Source organism: Nycticebus coucang, chromosome 3, assembly GCF_027406575.1.
Source record: "Nycticebus coucang isolate mNycCou1 chromosome 3, mNycCou1.pri, whole genome shotgun sequence".
NCBI classification, from domain to species: Eukaryota; Metazoa; Chordata; class Mammalia; order Primates; family Lorisidae; genus Nycticebus; species Nycticebus coucang.
In genome coordinates, this window is record NC_069782.1 from 139,215,829 (window position 1) to 139,240,770 (window position 24,942).

Genomic DNA, 24,942 nt, shown 5'->3' on the forward strand with positions numbered 1-24,942 from the left:
AGGATTTTGTAGAGGAAGGAGAAATATTTGGTTTGGGGGAAGTATAAATCTTTTCAGGTGGTGGGTTGGGTCTGTGTGTGTCACAGGATTGATACACAGGCAAGGACGGAGTTTTTTTATTTTCTAACCCAAAAGAGTGGAAACAGTTTATTGCCTCTGCTTTCAAAAACCTGTTACGGTAAGGACCTGGGATTTGTGGATCCACGGATTTGGGTATCTGTGTTCTTATATCTTGTTTTTTCCTTGCTCTCTTCAGAGTGTGAACATGGCTACGCCTCATCGTTCCCCTCCATGCCAAGTCCCCGGCTGCAGCATTCAAAGCCCCCACGAAGGTTGAGCAGGGCACAGAAACACAGCAGCGGGAGCAGCAACACCAGCACTGCCAACAGGTAGCCAGCTGGGGAAGTTTAGAGAAGGGAACTGGAGGGAAGGAGTACAGACTCATACTGAAGTGCCAGACCTACAGATTTAAATTTCTCCTCTAATCCTAACTCTGGAGCAACACTGGATGGGTTCCTTTACCACCACTTTGGGGATTTGGTTTTTTAAAAATAATAAAGGCTAGGAACCATAACCTGGCTTTGTGTGGAGGGGCAAGAATACAATCTGGAAAGACAACCAAAGAAGTTCTTGCTGGGATTTCTGTAAAGGGAAGGTCTGTGATTGAGAGGATGGTAAGCTGAGAGACTTGGCAGCATGTGTCTGTGCATGCAGCCCATGCTACAAATAGTCTCGGGCCAGCCTTCATTGTTCTGTCCAAGTTTAAAATGGTCCAAAAAGAATTTTATAGCTCTGGCAGTGTATAAAGCAGAATCAAGAGCTTTGTTAAAGGAATACAGGTATTGAGGTACAGTAAGAAGTTAGGGGCATGGTGGATTTGTAGTTGGAGGAGGAAGAAGACCACACAGCAAAGGTTTTGGTCTCTACAGGATTGGATTGGTAAGGGGTGGTTAAAGCAAAAATAGAAAAGAAAAATGTTTAGCCTTCAAGCACAACAGATCCTTTAGAATATACTTGTCTAGATGTACTCAAACATAGCTGACTTCCATTTTTTAAAACTTTGGGAAGTATCTTGCTGTTTCTTCAGTATTTTTATTCCAGGAAGCCAATGAATTCCAAGGATTCATCTCATGTGAAATTTTCAAAGACTTTTTTAAAAAGATTAACAGATGGCTGCCTTTTCCATTGATAAGAGAAGATTAAATGAAACCTTTATTTCTAATTGCCAAAGCTTTGTCTAGGGAATATAATAAACATTTATGGGAGAGGGAGTCAGAGCAATCCCTGGGTAAGTTTTCCTGAAGACTTTGGGGAAAAAGCTCTAGCCGTGTGATTGGTTAGTTACATGGGGGGGCAGGTTAGGAAGGAGCAGGATTAGCGTTCTTGATGCAGAAAACCTGAGGCTCCCATGGATAATAATTAGATCTCATGAAATTGGATTGTCCTTTTTATATTACAGACATCACTGAGGCAAAACATTCGTTCTTCTCCATTTGACTTAATCTTTGAACTATATATTTCCTTTGGGGGGGGGATTTTTTTCGTTTGGGACAGAATGTACTTTTTAAACTTAATTTTTTAAATTAGAAACATAACTAACTTCAAGCTTAATAAGCTATATTTATGTGTATCTTTTTTTCCATATGTAGATTAAACAACTTTTTTTTTCTTTAACTTGAAGACATGGAAAGAGTACCAGATAGGAAACCATGCCTAGGTTTTATCATGCTGCAAGTATTTAAGTCTTTCCTAATTTTCTAGTAATTAGGTATATGCTCTCATTACTTTTCCTCCTTTCCCTTTACTGTTTTTATCTGTGAAATGAGGGGATTTATTAGATACCCACCAAGGTTCTTTTTTCCCCATGAAGTTCTGTGACTCTGATTTAGTGACAGTTTTAGAGATCAGTTAGTGTGTTAGTAGTTCAGGATATCTCCCCATCATTGCAGATGTGACATTTTTACAAACCACCCAAAGATTTTAAAGCACAACTAAGATGTGCATTTCTGGATTTTACCAATTATGTTACAGGTCATTAATAAAAAAGTCTTTGTCATCTGTTGGCTTATACTTTGCTCAGCTTGGGATTTTGACTAAATGATGTTTCTTTCATGCTATTACTCCTGTTAGGATTCTACTATTATCTGTAGGATCATAGTGCTAATTACTGTATTTTAGCATAGGATGTCAGAAAATTTGTAAAACTACAAGCATGCCATGTTCTGGTAGGTACCAAAGGGAGAATACATGTATTTTGGACCACCTAAAATTGAGAAAAGTATTTTTTTCATGGGACTATAAGTATCAGAAAGAGAGAGAAATAGGTTTTTAGAACACCTTTATCTCAAGGTCTTTCCATATGTGGGGTTTAGGCTGGGGCCTGTGAGAGAAACTAGTATATGAAAGTGAAACACTAGCAATTATTTCTCCTTAACCACATATTTAAAATTCTGCTTCATGGAAGTAGAGGAGCTGAAGATCAAATTCTAATACTATGGTATTTGGGAAATAGTGTTAATCTATTTGTAAGGGGACTCTATGGGCTTCCTGTTACCTTGAAGCTTACTTTTGGATTTAAGAGAGATTTTATACTATACTGGTTACATCAAGCAGGAGGTTAAAGACTTATAGAAATTTATCTTTCTTTATCATCTGAAACAAGGAAAGGAATAGAGTTGATGACTGTATGCATTTTACTTCTTCCTAATCAAAAGAACTGCCTTTGTGGAAGTTCCTGTTCCTGCCATATATCTTGAGCATTGATGTGTATTATAAAATGATAATACATTTTAATCTGACCATTGTTTCTCTGACCTGTTTCTCTGGCAATTGTAGCATCTAAAACATGATGGTAATTGACTCCCCCCTAATATTCTCAGGTATAACATGATATTCTTGATAAAAAATTACTTTATAGGTTTATGCTGAAAGTTGACCAATAATAAGTTTCTATTCCCCCTTTTCCCTAATCCCTGAAATCTTACTTTTACAGAAGTACAAAGGAGACAAAATACATGATATAATGGGATATTACAAGTATGTATCTTGCAAATACCAGTAATTTTATCATTTGTGAGGTAAATGATAGGTAAAAGGTGACCTGTAATATATAACTTTTTTTTTTTTTTTTTTTTAAATTTAGGAATTGTTTATTTCTGGAATTTTCCATTCAGTATTTTCTTTTTTTTTTTTGGCCGGGGCTGGGTTTGAACCCGCCACCTCCGGCATATGGGACCGGCGCCCTACCCGCTGAGCCACAGGCGCCGCCAACTATTTTTTAAACACATGCTTGATTTTACTGATGTCTTGGTTCCAGCCTTCTGGCACACTTCTAAAATTAACCTTACTAAGATGTTACTACTATTAGAGTACCTGGCTGTAATAGCTGTCTGGTTCATGGGGGAGCATCAGATAAGGTCAAATTCTCAGGTTTACTATTCTCAACTTTACCCCAAACTGGAAAACCTTAAGGTCTGTCATCTTTAAAACTCTGCTAAATGAGCCATGACCTCAAAGTAACAATCATTTCTTCCTAAATGTCTCTCAAATCTGCCTTCTTTTCTCTTAATTTCATTACAGTTCTTCAGATCGCAGCTACCATCATTTCTCACCTGGACACCTTTTGGATATAGCGTGGATCTTTGTAATTTCTTCAATGAGGACAGTTTTCCAGATACTCTTGCCTGGTGTCCCTGCAGCCATAATTCTCATGAATTACATTGGCTGGCCTCCTTTCATTACCTCCAATATACCATGTTTCCTTCTACCTCAGGGTCTTTGCACATATTCTATTCCCTCTTGGGAATCACTTTTTTCCTCTCCTTTTGTCAGGTTATCTTTATCTAAATAACACTTTAACTTCAGCTCAGTTATAACTTCCTCAGGGAAGCCTTCCCTCACCTGCCTTAGATGAGGTCTTCACATACTTAATGGCATCCCTACTTCTCCTTCATGGTGTTCATCCCATTTGTAGAAATACAGTTTCTATGATAGAATGTTTCTTAAACGCACGTCCCATCCATCGGACTAAAAACTCTGTTGGGGCAGGGATTGACTCCCTCTGCTTAAACATTTATCCCCTGCTCGGCACCGGTAGTATAGTGGTTACGGTGCCAGCCACATACACTGAGGTGGTGGGTTCGAATGCAGCCTGGGCCAGCTAAACCACAATGACAACTAGAACAAAAAAAATAGCCGGACGTTGTGGTGGGCACCTGTAGTTCCAGCTACTTGGGAGGCTGAGGCAAGAGAATCACTTAAGCCCAAGAGTTTGAGGTGTGAGCTGTGACGTTACGGCACTCTACCGAGGGCAACATAGTAAGACTGTGTCCCAAAACAAAAAAAAATTATCCCCAATACCTATGACAAGACCCTGAACGCAGTAGGTATGTCTTAAAGAATAGAAGGTTTTCTAACTCTAGGTAGACTGTCTTATGTAGAAATTGAGTTTCTTTTTTGTGCTAAGTACCATATTAAACTGGAAGGAGAAATTATGGAATAGTAGGCAACTCCTGCTTTAGCAAACTCTGATTACTTTGTGTTCTAAGGGATGTTGATGACTGCATTTGGAAAGGAAAACAATATGTAGTATTTGAAGAACGAAAATCTCCAAACTGTAATTCTTTTGGACAAAAATAGGTCGCAGAATACTAAATTTTAAAGAACTTTTATTGTTACCCTTTGTCATGATAAAATATCGAAACTTTTACATAATATTCAAAGAACCAGAAGTTTATCATATTTTGTCAATAATTAATGGTATGAGCCTGTGACCCATACATTATAATTGCATTGTCTTAAGGTGACCTGAAAAGTAGTAAGTAACCGATTTATGCTTGAATTTCAAGTTGATATGTAATGTCTTCTCTGTAGTGTCCTAGGGATACTAAATCTCATAACAGTGGTAGTTCAGTTCTTCCTTTGAAGATTGAAGACACTAAAAAACAAAACTTTCCTGATGGGTATTAATTTTTAGTTTAACTTTTCTTAAACTACAGGGTAAAGTAATGTTTTAGTCTTATTTTAGAGGGAATTATTGTATTGTTATATTTTTAGCTTTATTTTCCTTTCTGGCTCTCTTTATGGATTTTCATATACGGGAGAGAAATGGCTGTGAAATCTTTTTTCTAGGATAATTACAGAGGATTTTTCTCCAATAGTAATTTGAGATGTTTTGTCTTGTTTTTTTTTATCTGTTTAATGTACCTATTTGTTTATAGAAGAATTAAATGAAGCCTTATTTTTATGAAGTTTTTTTTCTTACTATTCTGTGTTTTTCAAGTTTTCTATGTTTAAAAACATAAACATATAAACAGTTTCTGGTGGGCAGTGCTTGTGGCTCAACGGAGTAGTGCGCCAGCCCCATATGCCAGATGTGGCAGGTTCAAACCCAAAAAAAAAAAACGGTTTCTGGATCATTGTCCAATAGAAAACTCTCAGAATTTCAGGACAAAAATGGAGATTAATGGCGGTTAAATTCTTATTGATGTTATTACTGTTCTTCAGTATTTTCTGCATGTTGGGTGATTAACACATTCTGTTTGATGTGTTTTGTAATATTCCGTCTTCCACCAAAACCGAATTAAATGAAAAATTTCCAGGAATTATTTATAGGTTTCATACTAAACAAACTTGGGCTCTCCATTAAGTGCTTCATTAAAACCTAAATTCATTGTTGCTGGATTTTTTAAGAATATACTCCTCTATGGAAGTATAGATTGAAGGAGACTTGAGTGATCATGCCTTGTAAATCAATTGAACAACTGCTTCTGTTCCTATTAGATGAGAGGCCTTTTTAACAAAATATTAAATATATGATGTGGAATATCATGAAAATATATCAATAGAAAGGGAATTCAGGATTTCATCTAGTACAGTTCTCTGCTTTATGAAGGTAAGATTACTGCCACCCATTTTATGATTAAAGCGTGTGTCCTAGAGATGGTAAGTGATTTGCTTGAGTCTTACAGCCATTGGGTTTTCTGTAATACCAAGCTGGATTTTATGTGTGCATGTGTGTATATATATAGTAGGACTACGGACTGGAGGAAAGAAATCTCTTCTAAATTTTTCTTTACAGCATTGTTTACTTTTGGATATAGCGTGGATCTTTGTAATTTCTTTAATGAGGACAGTTTTCCAGATACTAATCTAATAAAGAGGTTTGATGGTATGGCTTGGTAAAATATGTTTTCAGATCCCATTTTAACTCTTATTTTACAGTGACAAATACTATTGTTATTTTTTTCATTTTGTTTTCCTACATTTTAAAATACTGGCAGACTTTTTTCCTCTGCATACATATGTGTATATGTGTATTTACATTTACATACTATATTTCCTTGCCTTCAGGAAGCTTGCCATCTCATGAATGAAACGTATTCATATATATGTTATTTCAAATGTGATGAGCTTCCTATAGGAGAAACAGGCTCCTGTGAGGTATGGAGCAGAGGACCTGATCAGGTCTGAGGGTGTGGAAGACTTCAGGTTGGACATTTTGCAGTCTTGCTTTCACTTATCTTGAACATTTCTTCATGTGTATAGTTACGTATCTGTGGACATTATTTTTAATTATTATATGATATTCTGTTTTATGTATGTACCATAATTTATTCAGCCAATCATCCATTAATGATTTAAGTTATTTTCACATTTTTTTTTGCCTTTCCCAACAGGGCTGTTAATGAACATCTTTCTGCAGATACCTTTGTATTTGTCCACCTAGATTTTCAGGGTAAACATGAAGAATTAGAATTGTTGGGTCAAAGGGTAGACTCCATCTTCATTGACAATAATAACAATTATAACACCTTTCATTTAATATCCTACTTATGTATAGCTGTTTAACATACATTATCATCTCATTTAAATTTCAGAACACTTCTGTGAAGTAGAGTGGAATATTTTCCCCATTTTTTTGATGAGGAAACTGGACTGCTATGCCAAGTAATTTTCATAGGTAAAACTAAAAGATGAGACAAATCCCTGAGATTTGTTTCTCTGGGATCAGCAAACAGCCTTTAGTAATAATTAAAAAGTAAGACTCAGTGACTGTAACCTGGAATTTTATGTGTTACTGCTTTGTTTTTCTGCTCTGTCAAATGCCGAAATGTGTGGTCTGTGCCTGCTGCTTTTAGTGCCTTATTATGAGTGCTCTTTTTTAACCCTCTGCAATTTGCTTCCTTTTCCACTAGCTATTGAAATTGCTCTCTTGAAGGTAATTAGTAACCAAATTTATTGAACTTACATAGAGCTGTTGCTATATATGCTTCCCTGCTGTGAGGCATGAGCTCCATGAGGAGCTTATGATGTATTTGGAAATATATTATCTACATATAATAAAATGGCAAATAATACAAGGCAATAAGATGCTGTGAACAGGGCCATTTTTGTGCCAAATACAAAGAACAGAGAGCAAATTGTTTAAATTTATAGAAAAAGAGATTATAATAGGTTATTGTAGGAATGCTATAGATCCCCAGTATATATTTGACCCTTGATTAACATGCATTCAGGGAGATACAGGGATTCCATAACTTGGTATTAGAACAAAATTCCGTGTATTTTGTCTGAGGAACTAACTTATATGACAAACCATTTGGTTCAATAGAAAATTTTGTTATTAATGTTATTGCATACATTTCACGGAATGTGTTACGTTACAGATTTTATTTAGTTTTATGACATTGGATAAGAGCGTTTTTCTGTGGTGCTTATTTCCTTACCTTTATTTATCAGAAGGAATATTTTTGTTGGTTTTTGAGAATACTACATAAGTGCCAGTTTTTTGAGGCTCAATGGCTAGAGTCTTGAAGCCATTTGAAACTGGGTGTTTCTCAATTATAAAACAATGTAATTTTGTCTTGAGTTGCGTATTTTGATGAAGCAACCAATTTTCTTTTATTCTGATTTTGGTTAATTAGGCAGGGACAGTTTAGGCTTCTCATTGTTTGAGTCTAAAACAACCTTTTAGGTCATAAAAGAGACTAGAGCAGAGGTCCTCAAACTTTTTAAACAGGGGACCAGTTCACTGTCCCTCAGACCATTGGAAGGCCGGACTGTAGTTAAAAAAAAAAACTGAACAAATTCCTGTGCACACTACACATATCTTATTTTGAAGTAAAAAAATAAAACAGGAACAAATACAATCACACGACCTCATGCGGCCCACGGGCTGCAGTTTGAGGACCCCTGGACTAGAGGGTAGTATGTAAGAAGTTTGCCTTGGTAGACACGATTGCAAGAGGGACTTTACCTAACAATTGTAATCAGTGTAACTGGCTTATTGTACCCTCAATGAATCCCCAACAATTAAAAAAAAAAAAAAAAGAAAAAAAAAAAAGTTTGCCTTGGTATTAGAAGACGCATGAATGAGCTTTCAGGTGTTTAATTTTGATCCCACCATATCTAGTGTATTTCTCCTATATGGATGACAGAACTGAAGTGATCTTCAATGTCCCTAAAAACTCCAGACAAAATATTGCCATTAATACTGAGTCTATTAGGATTGGTTGCTGTAATCTTTGTAGGTTAACAGTTATTGCACATATAAGTTATGAATTTAAAATTGAGAATTTTAGGTATGGCTCTACTAAAACTATTTGGTATACATAATATTACTTTAACATCTGTATATTAGTATCTAATCAGTCCTTTGTAACATCTGCATATTAGTATCTAGTCAGTTTGTAACGCAGGTTACTCCTGGAAATAGTACTGTAAGTCCAAAAGAAGTGTTTGAATTTCATCTTTCTATAGAATCATTGTTGATTAGGGAGTTACTGTTATCAAAAGCTCAAAGTCCAGTATTTTTTACAGAATTTACCACTTAATCCACTATTAAAGAAACAAAATTTATCTATATGAAATATAAATGTTTTAAAAACATATAAATTAATTAAACAGAATAATAGTTATCTAACATTATAAGGATATAGTACCATAATGTATGGCATATAGTTAATTTCTTAATGAGTCCTGCTTTGTTAATTATGTTTTGCAAAAAGTGGGGTGATGGAATGCAAATTCCATGAGGGTAGGCCTATCTTATAGTAATTTTAGAGTATTTATATTCCCAGTGAAGGTACTTAGTAAACACCTACTGCATGAATACAGGGCTGAACACTTTGAGCAAGATCATGGATATCTGAAGGTATTTTTTTTGATGAAACATTGACAGATATTTTTAAGAAGAGTTTTGGAGAAAGCTCAATTGATAGCTTTGTATGAAACTGATTTAGGGACGTTTATATCTTTGTTCTTATTGCTATTGTATTTGTAGCAGATATAGTCATTGGAGATACAGTTATGATTTCTTTTTCACATGTGAAGTTGAGACTTTCTGATATACATTATCAGAAATAGCTAAGTGACATGTTTCTTTTATTCTTTGAGTAAACATCTGGCAAGTATCAGTAGCTTAAGGACTAATATGTACTTTATACTGCTAGCCATTTTCGTAAGTGTGAGAAGTAACTCAGATGCTAATGGTAAACTGTAAGAAGTCCTTTAAGATGAAGATCTCCTATTCTACATGCTTACAGAAAGACTGGCATGGGGATGGTCAGAATAGCATTATTTATAATCATTAAGAGCTAGAAACAGGCTCAGTGCCTGTACTCAAGTGGCTAGGGTGCCAGCCACATACACTGGAGCTGAATCCAGCCTGGGCCCACCAAACAATGACAACTGTAACCAAAAAATAGCCGGGCATTGTGGCAGGAGACTGTAGTCCCAGCTACTTGGGAGGTTGAGGCAAGAGAATTGCTTAAGCCCAAGAGTTTGAGGTGCTGTGAACTGTGACGCCATGGCACTCTACCCAGGGTGACAGCTTGAGGCTCTGTCTCAAAGAAAAAAAACAAAAAGAGCTAGAAACAGTCAAAATGTCCATCAGCTGATGAGTGAATAATAAAATGTGGTATATTCATACACTGGAATATCACCCAACAATAAAAAGAAATAAACAACTCACATGTACAAGGAAGGAACTTTGGGGGTGATAGAAGTGTTCTAAAATGGATTGTGGTAAAGGTTACACAGCTCTATAAATTTATCAGAGGTTATTGAACTGTATACTTAAAATGAATTTTATAATATGTAAATTATACCTCAATAAAACTGCTTTTTAAAGAAAGATTGCCTGTTCTTATTTATTGCAGTAAGTTAATGAAAAGTCTTGAACATGTGACGGATGCTAAGAAGAAGGAAAAGCAGAAAGGGTGAATGACAATTAAGCAGTGATTCCTTTAAAACGTGAAACAAACTAATGATAGGGGATGGGGGGGCATGTAGCCAGTTGGAAGATGGCACTTCCCCTCTCCCACTTCTCCCAGAGCAAGGAGACTCAGTCAGCCTTCTAGCCTCTCCTCTCATATTCCCTTTGAGAGCTACCTTTCTTTGTGGTATACTTCCCTTAGAGACAGTTAAGATTCTTTGAAATAGACTCTTATTATATCTATAGGGAGGAACTGAGTGTATTAAAATTAGGAGCAGCTTCAAAAAATGAGCTTTATGTTTTATGAGTAAATGCTGTTATGGTGCCTTTTTTTTGTTGTTTCAACAGGTTTTACTGAATGTTTATTTAATGCCTGACTCTTCCTAAAACACTGAATTACAATTTGGAAGTCAGGTTATTTAGAAAATCACTGATATTTTCTCTATTTTTTAAAGGTTAATAGAGTATTGTTCTGTGATAGAATGTGCTGCAAACTAATAAGGTGGTCTAAATAATTAGTGGTTTATCATAAATGTCCTTTGTAAACTTTTGAAAATATATTTAAGAGCAATCATTAACTTTCAGGATTCTATGTGGTTGATTATTTTACAAATGCATAACTTTAGTATGTATAAGGTGCTTCTTAATTTCTGATGGTACAAGCAATAGAAAGTGATGTAGTAGTTATTTTAAATTCATTCTTAAAATTAATGTATGTAGTTTAAAAAGTCAATTAAAACTATAATAAATAGCTTATAAAGAAAAGTAACAGTTCTCCTGCACCATCTCTCCCCATCTAATTTCTGCTTCCTAGAGATTACCACTTCTAATAATTCAGTAGTTTCTTCTGTTTGCCCTCATATTTCTAAAGTACGTGGAGCAAATATTCCCCAAAGGAATGATGTTTTCAAATTATGTACTTCTTTTTATTTTATTTTATTTTTTGAGACAGAGCCTCTAGCTGTCACCCTAGGTAGAGTGCCATGGCATCACAGCTCACAGCAACCTTCAACTCCTGGGCTCAAGTGATTCTCCTGCCTCTGCCTCCCAAGTAGCTGGGACTACAGGCACCCGCCACGATGCCCAGCAATTTTTTTTTTTTGGTTGTAGCTGTCATTGTTGTTTGGCGGGCCCAGGTTGGATTTGAACCCGCCAGCTCAGGTGTATATGGCTGGTGCCTTAGCTGCTTGAGCCACAGGCGCTGAGCTCAAATTCTGTACTTCTGAGTAATTTATATTGTTAGTCTCCTACAATAAAGAATTGATATTTTACTTTCATCCCTGAGTACTTTGTGGTAGATTATTGCCTCAATTTCATGATGAGGTTTATTTTTTAAAAAAATAAGTTCCATTGGGATAAAATTTCCATACAACAAAATTTCCCAATTTTAGTATGTAATTCAGGGACTTGACATATATACACAGTCATGTAGCCATCAACACAATTATTATATATATAATTTCTGTCACCCTGTACATTATCTCCTGACCCTTTATAGTCAGTTTCCTTCACTTCTGGTTCCTGGAAACCTCTGATCTCTTTTCTGTTAGTACAGTTTTACTATTCTAGAATTTTGTGTAAATGGAGTCTTATGTTGCCCTATATGTATATACACATGTAGTATAGTATATATAACATACACTCTTATGTATGATTTCTTTTACCATAATGTCTTGTCAGATTCATTCATGTTCAATATCAGCAGTTCAGTCATTATTGCTGAGTAACATTCTTGTATGGCTCTATCATAATTTGTTTATTCTTTAATTGATTTATAGACAGGTTGTTTTGTAATTTTTAGCTATGATAAAGATAATTATGAACTCTCACGAATGAGTCTTTTTGTGCCTTATTTCCATTTTTCTTAGGTAATATACCTACCTAAGAGTGCAATTGCTGGATTATATAGTAAATGTATATTTAAATGTATAAAGAAACTGCCAAACTGGTTTCCAAAGTCGCAATACCTTTATATATTCTTTTAGAAACATTTTTATTTATTTGTTTTTTCGAGACAGGGTCTCTGTCGCCCAGGCTGGAATGCAGTGGCTCATGGTAATATCAAGCTCCTGGGCTCAAGCAATCCTGTCTCAACCTCTGTGCCACACCCCTGCCATGTATTCATTCATCCATTGCTTCATTTAGACAAAGTATTACTCTGTCACCCTGGGTTGAGTGCCATGGTGTCATCATATCTTACAGCAACCTCAAACTCATGGGGTCAAGCGATCCTCCTGTTTCTTGAGTAGCTGAGACTACAGGCACTTGCCACAAAACTCAGCTAGTCTTTCTATTTGTAGTGGGAGATGGGGTCTTGCTCTTGTTCAGGCTGTTCTTGAACTAAGCTCATGTACTTCCTGCTGTGGCCTATGATTACAGGTGTGAGCCACCCATGATGGCCTAATTTTAAAATTGTTTGCAGAGATGGGGGCTTGCTATGTTGCCCAGGCTGGTCTTGAACTCCTGGCATCAAACAGTCCTCTTTGGCCTCCCAGAGTGCTGGGATTACAGGAAGAGCTTCCACATTTGGCTTCGTTTTACATTCTAACAGTTTTGTGAGCCTTCCAGTAGCTCTACATCCTTGATAGCACTTGATATTGTCAGTTTTTTTTTTTTTTTTTTGAGATAGTATCAGTATGTCACCCTTGGTAGAGTGCTTTGACATCACAGCTCACAGCAACCTCCAACTCTTGGGCTCAAGTGATTCTCTTGCCTCAGCCTCTCAAGTAGTTGGGACTACAGGTGCCCGCCACAGCGCCCGGTTGTTTGTTGGTTGTAGTTGTCATTGTTTGGCAGGCCCAGGCTGGATTTGAAACTACCAGCTCTGGTGTGTGTGGCTGGTGCCCTAGTTGCTGAGCTACAGGTGCCAAGCCTATTGTCAGTCTTTTTAATTTTACCGATTCTAATGGATGTGTCATAGTATCTGTGTTTTAATCTGTGTTTTCTTTACATAGCTAATCATCTTGAGCATCTTTCTGTATGGTTGTTTGCTACCAATACATCTTTTTTGGTGAAGTGTCTGTTCAAATCTTTTGGAGTTTCTTGTTCGTTTGGTTTTTACTGAGTTTGTTATTGAGTTATAAGAGTCCTTTGTAAATTCTGGATACAAGTCTTTATTACATATGTGTTTTGCAAGTATTTTTCTCCTACTCAGTGGTCTGTCTTTGGTGTTTTCCTAACTGTGTTTTGAAGAACAGGTTTTTTGTTTTGATGAATTCCAATTTATCATGCTTGTCTTTTATGGTTCATGATTCTGTGTCTTAAGAAATCTTTGCATAACTCAAGATCATAAAAATCTTATGTTTTCTTCCATTAGTTTTATAGTGTTAGGCATTACATTTAGATTGAAAACTGATTTAGAGTTAATTTTTGGTAGACAGTCTGGGGAAGGGTTAAAGTTTCCTTTTTTTTTTTTAATTTGCAAATGGACATCTAATTGTTCTAGCACCATTTGTTGAAAAGTCTAAACTTTATATTATAGTTATTATTGTGCCTCCTTTTTGGATACTTGCTTTTTGTGGGCTTAGTTATTGTGCTTATGTTTTGTTATTGTTAAGGAAGAAGCAGTGCATTTCTTATGATGAATTTTTGCTAAAAGTTTATAATATTCCAAGTTTTACTGTCTGTTATACTTTTTTAAGATGAGATGTACCTTTTGATGGAAACAAATGTGTAAAACTACCATTTTGAAAGAAGAGTAATACTAAATATAAATATAAGTTTTACTGTTGTGATTCTAGTAGATTTTCTTTCTCAACTTCCTTTGGGTACATACTTGGGAGACCCCTGCTCTACTATAGCTGAAATTTTTGTTTCTCTTGCCCTCTGAATATATGTTTATAAATTGTAAGCTTTAGGATACCAGTTAGAAGATACTCTTTAATTTAATTAAATGTGTTCCTCTCATTGTATGGAGGGCAACATCTGTGAGGGACTTTGGAATTAAAGACTAACCAAAATGAAAATGTTAGCAAATTGGCGGTTGGCACCTTAATTCAACAAAGACAGAGACCTTTGTTGTTATTAATTAGAAGTAAGGTATTAATTCTAGGAATGGTGGCTTTTACTTTTCTTTCATGGCAGCAGTACACTGGAGCCAAACTCTATCATTTTGTGTGGTTTCAATTCTATGCTTCATTGACTGCCACCAACTACACCCTGAAGGATTTAGTTATGTATTAGAGTTACATCGTGGTCAATGAAAAGTCACATCTGGTTGAGGGAACAACTCCCATTCAAATGGAGAATACATTTGGATGTCTTTCTTAGGGGGATGTTATTTGTGAAAAAGATTACCTATGATTCAATGTTGAGTTGTTAGAAAGGTCTTTCTCTCTGTCCTTGGAAGTTGTTAAGCTTTCAGAATAAGGGAAGACAGTTCATTAGTGTTTGCTTTCAGAGATGCATTTTATTTGGAGAAGAAAAGTGTGCTAACCAGATGAATTCAGAACATCTTAGCCTTACAGGGAATTTATCATAATTGAATATGTCAGTGGCACATTATTGGATGGGCTTAGTTGAACACAGGCTCAGAGAAGCACAGGGCTTGTTGCTGAGTGTGCCAGCGTGTGATAACGTTTATTGCCAGCACTGTTTGGATTACTGTTTTCTATGTGTACATATATAATTTGGCATCTTTCTCTCTTTTCACACTCCTAAACCTTGTTTGGCCTCATAGCTGGCTACATGATGTAGCTTCAATCACCTTTTATTTTCTGTTTCAGGATTGTAACTGGTTGGTTGGTTGGTTATTTCCAGGCTGATTCTAAGTGTTACTGAGAACCTATCAATTTGTTGTCCAATGCAGTATACTTAATGTTCTGGGTAGTATATTTTTAGTCTTGTTAAAAATATTAACAGCTAATGTTTATTGAACACTTATGTGCTAGATGCTTTTACATATTTTTTTCTCTAATTCTCACAGTAACCTACCCAAGGTGTGGGGTGATATTGCAGTTTTACAAAAGAGGAAACTGAATCAGAGAGGTTAAATAAAATGTCCTAATGTTACACAGCTAGTGTGAGTGACAGAGTTAGTATTAAATTCAGGACTTTCTCCCTCTTAACACTGGGTTTTTATGATTTCTCTACGTTGGTGATTTTGCTTTGGACTTCACAACTCTGCTTGTTTGCTTATCTTACTTCTTTCCCTTGGAGTGGCACCTCTTTAGCAGTTACAGAATCTGCTTGTGCAGTACATGTGCCTGTCATTTAACCCCCAGACCAAATGCTACTTTTTCTAAAATTTTTCTTATAGCCCCATTTGTAAGTAAATTTTACCTCCTTTGAACTCCTACAATACTTTAAACCTTTCTTTGATTATATTTCTATAAAAATACTTATTTTATCTTGAGTTATAATCATTCCTATCTGTGTCTTCATTTACCAACTGGAGACTGTCTTTGATTTCTTGTAGCTTAAGACAGCCTTGAACATTGAAGGTATTCAGTATTTGTTGATTTGCTATTATAGGCAAAAACCCATCAGAGTAGGAGTAAACACTATTGATGCATTTAAAAAACATTGGAAGAACATGGCAATATGGGAATGATTAATATATTTCTGATCATTTTTCCTTATTGTTATTTGGAAATCTTGTTAAATTTGCTGGTTTTGTAGCTAAATGTGGCATGCATTTTCCTGGTTTAGTGAAAAGGTTTATATTATTAGCTAACTTTTTTTTTAAGATAAATATTGAAAAATCTGTTATGACAGAGGTAGGAAGAACCTGCTGTTTTAATTTTGTTCACAGCAGTGGGTCAGATTATGTTCTTTTGGAGCTAGTTTTGATAATAGACTCAATATAATATTGGAATTCAACAATTGGTTATTGTTGGGTATATTATCTCTTGCATTTATGGCTGCCGGTGGGATTGCCAGACTGTTTAGAGTGAGTTTATGGTAAACAGTCTGCTTGTCTCTAAATATAATGTTTCCATGTTCTCTAGTATTTTATACATGCATTGTTTTTGTTGTCCTTAATTTTCTTCTCAATAAGACAATTAAAACAAAACTTGTTCAACCAAGAGGGGGCAGGAAAACTCATTATTGATTACTCATTCAAATTTTGAATGATACTTTTTCTTTTAAATCTCTTTTATATGTCTTTTCTCTCTTTTATTGTGATGGTTTACTTTAACATTTCATTCAAACAAAAAAGAATTTCATCATTATATTCTGATAAAGGTTTATTGTACTTTATTGAATTTTGAACTGGGTCTCTGTTAAACTATAATTTTTATGTTCTTATAGTTTCTTCTGTCTGGATTGTACATACACTTGCTGTTAATTTGGGTGAATTCTTTTCTTTTTTTTTGAGACAGAGTCTCTCACCATATTGCCCTTGGTAGATTGCCCTGGGGTCACAGCTTATAGCAACCTCCAACTCATGGGCTTAAGGCATTTCTCTTGCCTCAGACTCCCAAGTAGCTGAGACCACAGGCACCTGCCACAACGCCGGGCTATTTTTTTGTTGTAGTTGATTAGCTGGCTCGGGTTGAGTTCGAACCTACCAGCCTCGGTGTATGTGGCTGGTACATAACCAGTGTGCTACAGGTGCTGAGCCTTGGGTGAACTCTTGAAACATCCTAAGACTCTCTTTATCCCCTTTGAGGGAGAGAATTCCTTTTATTAAGGTAATCTTTTTCAAATGAACAGTCTTTTTCATCCCTTGTCATTGGACTTTATGAAAACCGCTAATAAAGCAAATGGTGGACAAGAGACAGCAACTCAAGTCTTTGGCTCTTGAACTAAGACAGTGGGTAACATTTCCCCAGATTATGAGGCTGGCAAAAATACTCTTCTTGTCAGGGTGTGGGGATCTGGTTACTAAATTTCCATTAGAATAATATGTCAGGTTTAAAGCAACCAGTAATGTAATATTCTGAAGGCATTTAAGATTGACTAGAATATATAAAATTATTAAAGTTTTAGTTATTGTGACAGAAACCTGAATTCTCCTTTATAAAATTTCTGTTGTTGTAAATGCTAAATTATAGCAAAAGTAACACAAGTTACTCATTTAAGGGAACTGGCATAACATTTTAACAGTAGCTAACTTTATGTAGAGTTTATTACATTTTGCTGTTAAGTGTATACTTATCTTTATGAGGCATTTTTCCTATTTCATAGATGAGGAAACTGAACACAAAAATGAAGAGACTTTACCAAGGCCACATAGTATTTGAATCCAGTCAGTCTGGCCTTCGACTCTGTGCCCTAACCTATATTCAGTGTTGCTTCTCACTAGGTTGTTAAGAATTTGGAGTTGCAAGGTAGACCTGGGCTTGAATTATGGCTGCTACTTACACTCTCAGGACAGGAGTGTGTTTCTTGACCTTTTGGAGCTTCAGTATTCTTGTTTATAAAACAAAGATTGTTTCAGGGCTAAAATGAGATAATGTATTTTAACTCTTTAGCCCAGTTTTTAGCAGACACTGTGCTCATTCATTAGATGAAAGTATTATTATTATTATTCTTTAACAGAGTGGCCAGGTATGATAGCTCATTCCTATAATCCTAGCACTTTGGGAGGCTGAGACAAGAGGATTACTTTAGGCCAGGAGATTGAGACCAGCCTGAGCAAAAGCAAGATCCCATTTCTACAGAAAAATAGAAAAATTAGCCAGATGTGTTGGTGTCCACCTTATCTTAGCTACTTGGGAGGCTAAGGTGGGAGGATCACTTAAGCCCTAATGATTACATCACTGCACTCCTAGTCTGGGCAACAGAGCAAGACCCTGTCTCAAAAAAACAAACAAAAACTCTGAAAACCAAAATGAAAATACTAAAAAGCAAAATGAAAAATATCATCCAAAAAACCTCTTGGCTGTATTGTCTAATCTTATAAATCATGTTTCTTGATCTTACTACTATATCTTCATTATTTAAATTCATATATTTTTCTTCCTTGTATAACTTCTTGTGTTTTACACAAAAGGCAGGAAAGCTTGGATTTGTCTAAATCGGTTAGCTGTAAGGCAAGCCCGTTTCAGCTTCTGTGCTAGCCAGAACTTTTTTTTTGATGTTTAGGAATGGGTAAGTGGAGATAGAGGAGAACATAGAGGGACACACACCTCTGTTTTCTTTTTAAACAAAAGTGGGATTATGTTTAAGTTAAATTTTTTGATATAATGTCTATAAATCACAGGTGCTGATATTACTTTTAATAAAATAACAATGAAACTCCATTGTTAACTGAAAACACTATATCTGAATGCACAGTCCTAATGAATGTAGACTATTTCCTTTTAATGAGAGATATTATTGAAATATATTGCATTGTTAAATAAATTCTTTGGGTGGGGTATAGCAGTAACTAAACTATTCCCCCTTTCTATAGCCTTAGCACCAAAGCATGGCTAATGCTCTTTATTTTATCTTTTTTCTTTTTAGATCTACACACAATGAGCTGGAAAAGAATCGGTGAGTCAGTGATAAGGTACAACTTTCAATTATGTTTAGTTAGATGTTCTGAAGATTTGAGCTGTGACTTGGCTTTATCCCTCAATAAGCATGCAGACAGTGTAAGCTGTTACTTTTTTGGAACCTTGGTTTCTTGGTCTGTGAAATGGTCTATCACATAAAATTATTGGGGGGATGAAATTTGCTGATCAGTATGAAGACATCTAACAAAGGCCCAGGCATAATATTTTCAGAACTCTATGCTTGATTGTTCGTTCAGTCAACAGCTGCTATGTGCCAGGGCTTTGTTCTAGAATTTAAAGATGATTGGAAGGTACCATGATTTGGTAGTACAAGCACAGGCCTCCAGACTGGGACATCTGAACTTAAGTCCTGCCTGCATTTGTAAATCAACTATGGGACCTTGGGTAAATAACTGGCCCTCTCGGTCTCTGCGTAGAGACTAGCCATATTGACTAGCTCTCCAAGGCTTCTTCATCTCTATAGTAATTCATATAAAAAGCAAACTAACTGTTTTACCTGTGAAAATAATGTTAATAGTGCATATGTAGTTATAATTTTATTTTTCTAATGCATCGCCCTATTATGATTATGATACATATATATTTGTCCAAAATATGACTTAAATAGTAAAGTTATACTATCTAAACTGGAAGAAGTAAATATATTTTTAAAGCTTATTTAAAATTTGAGTTTATGAGATAGTTGTCTTTATTTCTGTCTCTGAAGACAGAAATATGATAAGCTTATGGTTTAAATACAGTCTTATTAAAGGATAAGGGTTCTAAAGAGTAGGGAATAAATGTGACAAATTGGAGGGTATTGAATTTTTCTCTTTGTAACTTGTTCACTCATTCATTCACTCATTTATTCATGCATTCAACATATATGTGTCAAACATGAATAATATGTCAGTGCTAGGCACAGACAATGCTTTACATAGGACATAGAAAACGTGTAAGATAGTTTCTGTCCTTAAGGAAGTCAGAGCTATACAGGTAATTCCTGTATGGTAAAAGAGAAGCACAGGGTCCGAGAGGGTACTGAAAGATTATTTTGAAAGGTTACCTGATGCCCTTTGAAGGGAGTCTTGGAAGGCTCTGCAGAGGTTGGTGAGTGAACTCACATACTGAGGAAACTGCAAGATGGTCAGTATGAGTATAAAGATTGTAGCATTAAGTTTAATAAGCCAGGCTAGATGTTGAAGAGTCTTGTTAACTTTGCTGAAGAGTTTGAACTTTTCTGGAAACCAGTAGAGAACAGTTGAATGATTTTAAAGTGACCTGTCATATTATCAGCTATGAGTTTTGGAAAGAACTTTGGTTATAGTGTGAAGAATTGGTTGGTTGGAACAAGGGATACCAGAGACACGAAAATCCTTTTGAAGGCTATTGAAGTAATCCGAGTAAGAGATGATGGTGGACGTAGAGACAGAAGTAGAAAGAGAGTATGGAGTAGAATCAATAGAAATTGGATATTAGTTGGCTGTAGGTAAGTTTTAGATGGCATTACCATTAACTGAGAAAAGGAATATAGAAAGAACAAGCGTGGGAGAGAACGTGAGAATGATAGGAGTCAAATATTACTTTTTTGATATAGAAATTTGATCAGTAACCAACAAACTAGAATTGTCTGCACCAGCCATTTTTCAAAATCAAGATCTTATGACCTTCAACTTTTTTAAAAAATAGAGTGACTAGCTAACTGCCTCACTACATGTGAGTTTAAATGTGTCCCTCTGGAAAGGGTTTAGCATAGCCTTTCAGGCAGACATAGTGGCTCTTACCACTTTGTTTGAGCAGTGTTCTGTTCGTATCTCCCATTATAAGACTGATTAGGTAGCACTGTAATTATTTGTTCATGTCCCTTTCTGCCAAATGACTCCACCTGCCTCAAAGCCAAGAATATTTTTTTGTTCAGTGTCTTACTCTCAGTGCCTGGCATTTGGTGCATGCACAGTAGATGATGGTTTTAATATTGAGTGAAGGGCAAATCTGGAGCTCAGAGTCCAGTCATCTAGTCAAAGACATTCTGCCAGTTATGGCAAAGCGGTTCAGCAGGAGAGCCTCCATTTTAATGACTATTTTATGCCTAATATTTTTGGTATATTAAAGATTTGGATGGATTAAAGGAAGTATCTGACTAGTTAAACATAGCCAAAAAGACTAAGAAATGACGGCTCTGAGGATTCTAAAAAGAAAACCTTATACTGGAGTTCACTCTAATTTAGAGCATAGAGGATATGTTGGGCCATATGTGTTAAATACTGATGAATATGTGGCTTTTATAATTACTTCATCCACTGGATGTGCTTCTTGAGAGACCCCCATTGATAACTTGGCAAAAACCTTTAACGTGGGATAAAGAGACTTATTTTAGTGACTACAGTAGAACCTCTATAAGTTGATCACCCAGAGGACTGGTCAGCATATGGAGATGATCAGCATAAGGAACTAGGCCTACCATACTGTATCTACATGTGGTGCATGTCTGGTCTGTGAAAATTAGGTCAGCTTAAGGAGGTGGTCAGTGTACGGAGGTGCTCAACTATGGAGTTCTACTGTATTCAGCTTTTAAAGGTAACTACAGAAAAAACAAAAGTAAAATTCATCTGCAATTTTGTATTTGGAATGGAGCTTTTAAAATCTTTGAATTAAATTTTGTTTAATGCATTCTGCATATTCATTTCTGACTTAACTGATAGCTTTTTATAAAACCTCACAGAAAATGTTTTGTATCACCCATAGTATTACTTTGACATGCCCTATAAGTTGTTTAATCTAGTATCTGACTGTGACAGAGGTGTAACACATGTGTTTTATTACCTGGGCTGTATGCAATGTCCACTAAAGGTCTTTTGCCCCTATTTTATTTACTTAGATCTAAGAGTTTCAGACTAGTTTCCTACCCCACTTCACTTGAGGCATGGTTACCTCATCTTCTGATAGCCCTAGAAAGGCTAATAGACATTCTTCATTACTTAAATTATTTCTTTCCCCCTCTCTTTTCTTTCCTCCCTTTTTTCCCCTTTTACACTCTTTTCCCTGAGACATCACTGAAAGTTGATGTACAGTTAATTTTTCCAAGACATATTTGTTTTTAAAAGGATTTTTAAAAATCATTATTAGTACATTTAGTAGCATATGACAGAGGGTTAGTGCTAGAAGAAAAATCAAATTTAATAACCCTTACCCCACTTCCAAAATGTTACTGGCTGTTATCTGGAAAAAATCAAAATTTTGGTAGACATAGGAAGCTTTAAAGAGAGTGGAGGATGTCTTAGCCAAATAGCACAAAGGCAGCATAGGAATAGTTAAAACATTTATGATTGTATTGTTATTATTAATTTTTTAGGCACCCACCCATTCCTGTTTAACTGTCCTTTTTGATTTGTTAGAGAAAAAAATGTTAGCCTAGCTTTGGGATCCTTTAATGTAGGTAGAATTTTGGCTTTGCCTTTCATCTGCCTTTGCGTGTGATCTTATGTGAAGAAAATAACTCATTATTAAAAGGGTAATTAAATTTTGTCTTCATTCTAAGAAGACATTCCTAAAGTAATTCATAGTCTTTAAAATTTTCCACTTTATATATAACATATTCATGTCAGAAATTGCTTTTTTTCTTTTTAGTTTGGTTCTAAAATCTTGCATATAAAGTTGCTCTGAGTTAGTGTTTTTTTTACTGGGCAAATGCAGTGAGAATTAGAGTAGGTGATTCTAAACTGTTAGTGAATGGCAGAGTAATTACAGATGGCTGTCTTAAATAAAGGCTAAGATCGTTGAAATTCTGGGGTCTGGCCTTGAGGAGACAAATGGCCCACAAATGTGAGGTTGGTACTCCCAGATCTCAGAGGGAATCCTAGTGGTGAAGATTTGCTTTGACCCACAATTACCCAAGGATGTCTATGGCCTGTTAGAGAACTTTAGGTACTTTCAGGACTGATGATGTAGAAATTTAGAGTCAAGAGGTAGAGGTGAAGGTGGCGGGGAAGTAGAATACCTTTAAATGTACACTTGTTGGGAGAAAAACCAAGATTAGTTTGGCAGAACTTTCATTACAACTCTTATCTCAGTAGTACATAAAGGGTATTTACTTGTGTTAAAGACAAGTTACGAAGTTAGGGAATCCAAACCTTTACTGTAGGTTTGAAATTAACCTATGATTGCAGATGGATTAAAAATCTAAAGTTTTGCATTGGGTCCTATGAGTTTCAAAAGTTTAATCAAAAGCTCTTCTTAGCCTTGTTTTATTACTAAAATACAAAGGGTGTTAGGATGTCTCAGTATGAAAATAACTTTAGAGTAACCTCCTCTGCCTAATAAAGAGCATTTGTGAAAAACCTACAGTGATTAAAAAAAAACAAAAACTGAACGTTTTCCCTCTAAGACCAGGAATAAGACAAGGATGTCAACTTTCATGACTTATACTTAACAGTGTACTGGAGGTTCTATTCAGGGTAGTTATGCAAGAAAAAGAAATAAAAGGCTTCCAGATTGGAAAGGAAGAAGTAAAACTATGTCTATTTGAAGCTTCATAGTCTTATACTCAGCATACTTGGTTTTACTGCACTTTGCAAATACTGCATTTTTTACAAATTGAGGGTTTGTGGCCACCCTACATTAAGCAAGTCCATCAGTGCCATTTTTCTAACAGCATGTGCTTACTACCTGTCTCTGTGTCACATTTGGTAATTCTCACGATATGTCAAACTTTTTCATTACTATTATACCTGTTTATGATGATCTGTGATCAGTGAGCTTTGATATTACTGCTGTAATTGTTTTGGGGCACCACGAATCATGCCTGGATAAGATGGCAAACACAGTTGATAAAGGTCATATGTGTTCTGGCACTCCACTGACCTGCCATTCCCTGTCTCTCTTCCTCTCCTGGGCCTCCCTGATCTCTGAGATGCAACAATATTGAAATGAGGCCAGTTAATATCCCTACAAAGGCTGCTAAGCAGTCAAGTGAAGAGTCACATGTTTCTCACTTTAAGTTGAAAGCTAGAAATGATTAAAATTAGTAAGGAAGGCATGTCAAAAGCTGAGATAGTCTAAAAGCTAGCCCTGTTGTGCAAAACAGTAAGCTAAATTGTGAATACAAAGGGAGAGTTCTTGAAGGAAATTAAAGGTGCTACTTTAGTGAACATACAAATGATAAGAATACAAAACAGCCTTAATGCTGTTATGGAGAAAGTTTTAGTGATCTGGATAGACTATCAAAACAACCAGGGTGGTGCCTGCGGCTCAAAGGAGTAGGGTGCTGGCCCCATATTCCAGAGGTGGCGGGTTCAAACCCAGCCCCGGCCAAAAAAGCAAACAAAAACAAAACAAAAAGAATAACCAGACTGTTTCCCTAAACCAGAGCCTAATCCAGAGCAAGGCCCTAACTCTCTTCAATTCAGTGAAGGATAAGAGCTGATGAAGCTGCAGAAGAATAGTTGGCGACTAGCAGAAGTTGGTTCTTGAGGTTTAAGGAAAGAAGCCATCTCCATTAACACAAACATGCAAGGCGAAGTAGCAAGTGCTGATGCAGAAGCTGCAGCAAATTATCCAGAAGGTGTAGCTAGAGTAATTAATATAGGTGGCTACACTAGACAATAGGTTTCCTACACAGATGAAACAGCTTTCTTTTTTTTTTTTGTAGAGACAGAGTCTCACTTTATCACCCTCAGTAGAGTGCCGTGGCATCACACAGCTCACAGCAACCTCTAACTCCTGGGCTTAGGCGATTCTCTTGCCTCAGCCTCCCGAGTAGCTGGGACTACAGGCGCCCGCCACAACACCTAGCTATTTTTTTGTTGCAGTTTGGCAACCGCTTTCTTATTGGAAGAAGATGCCATCTAGGGCATTCCCAGCTAGAGGGGAAGTCATCAAGAAGAGACGTCAGTGCCTGGCTTCAAACCTTCAAAGTCCAGGATCACTTTCTTGGTAGGGGCTAATGTAACTGGCGACTTGGAAGTGAAGCCAGAACTCACTACCATTAGGAAATTTTTAGGGCCCTTAAGATTGATGCTAAATCTACTCTTCCTGTGTTCTATAAATGGAACAACAAAGCCTGGATGACAGCACCTGTGTTCACAGCATGGTGTACTGAATATTTTAAACCCACTGTTGAGACATACTGCTCAGACAAAAAAATTCTTTTTAAAATGTTACTGTTCATTGACAATGTATGGGTCACCCAAGAGCCCTGATGGAGATGTACAAGGAGATTAACATTCTATTCCTGCCTGCTGAAACATCCTTTCTGTAGCCTATGTATCAAGGAGTAATTTTGACTTTTAAATTTTCTTATTC

General features: G+C 36.1%; 1 protein-coding gene across 3 annotated transcripts in view; it reads left to right on the forward strand.

Annotated features, from left to right (window-relative positions):
* MXI1 (MAX interactor 1, dimerization protein) overlaps nt 1-24,942 on the forward strand; it is a 74,173-nt gene that overhangs the window by 18,131 nt on the left and 31,100 nt on the right. For all 3 annotated transcript variants that reach the window (XM_053584863.1, XM_053584864.1, XM_053584865.1), the window contains exons 2-3: nt 257-389; nt 18,611-18,640. In XM_053584863.1, coding sequence (XP_053440838.1) covers nt 257-389; nt 18,611-18,640 — 163 coding nt within the window. The remainder of the gene's footprint in view (nt 1-256; nt 390-18,610; nt 18,641-24,942) is intronic.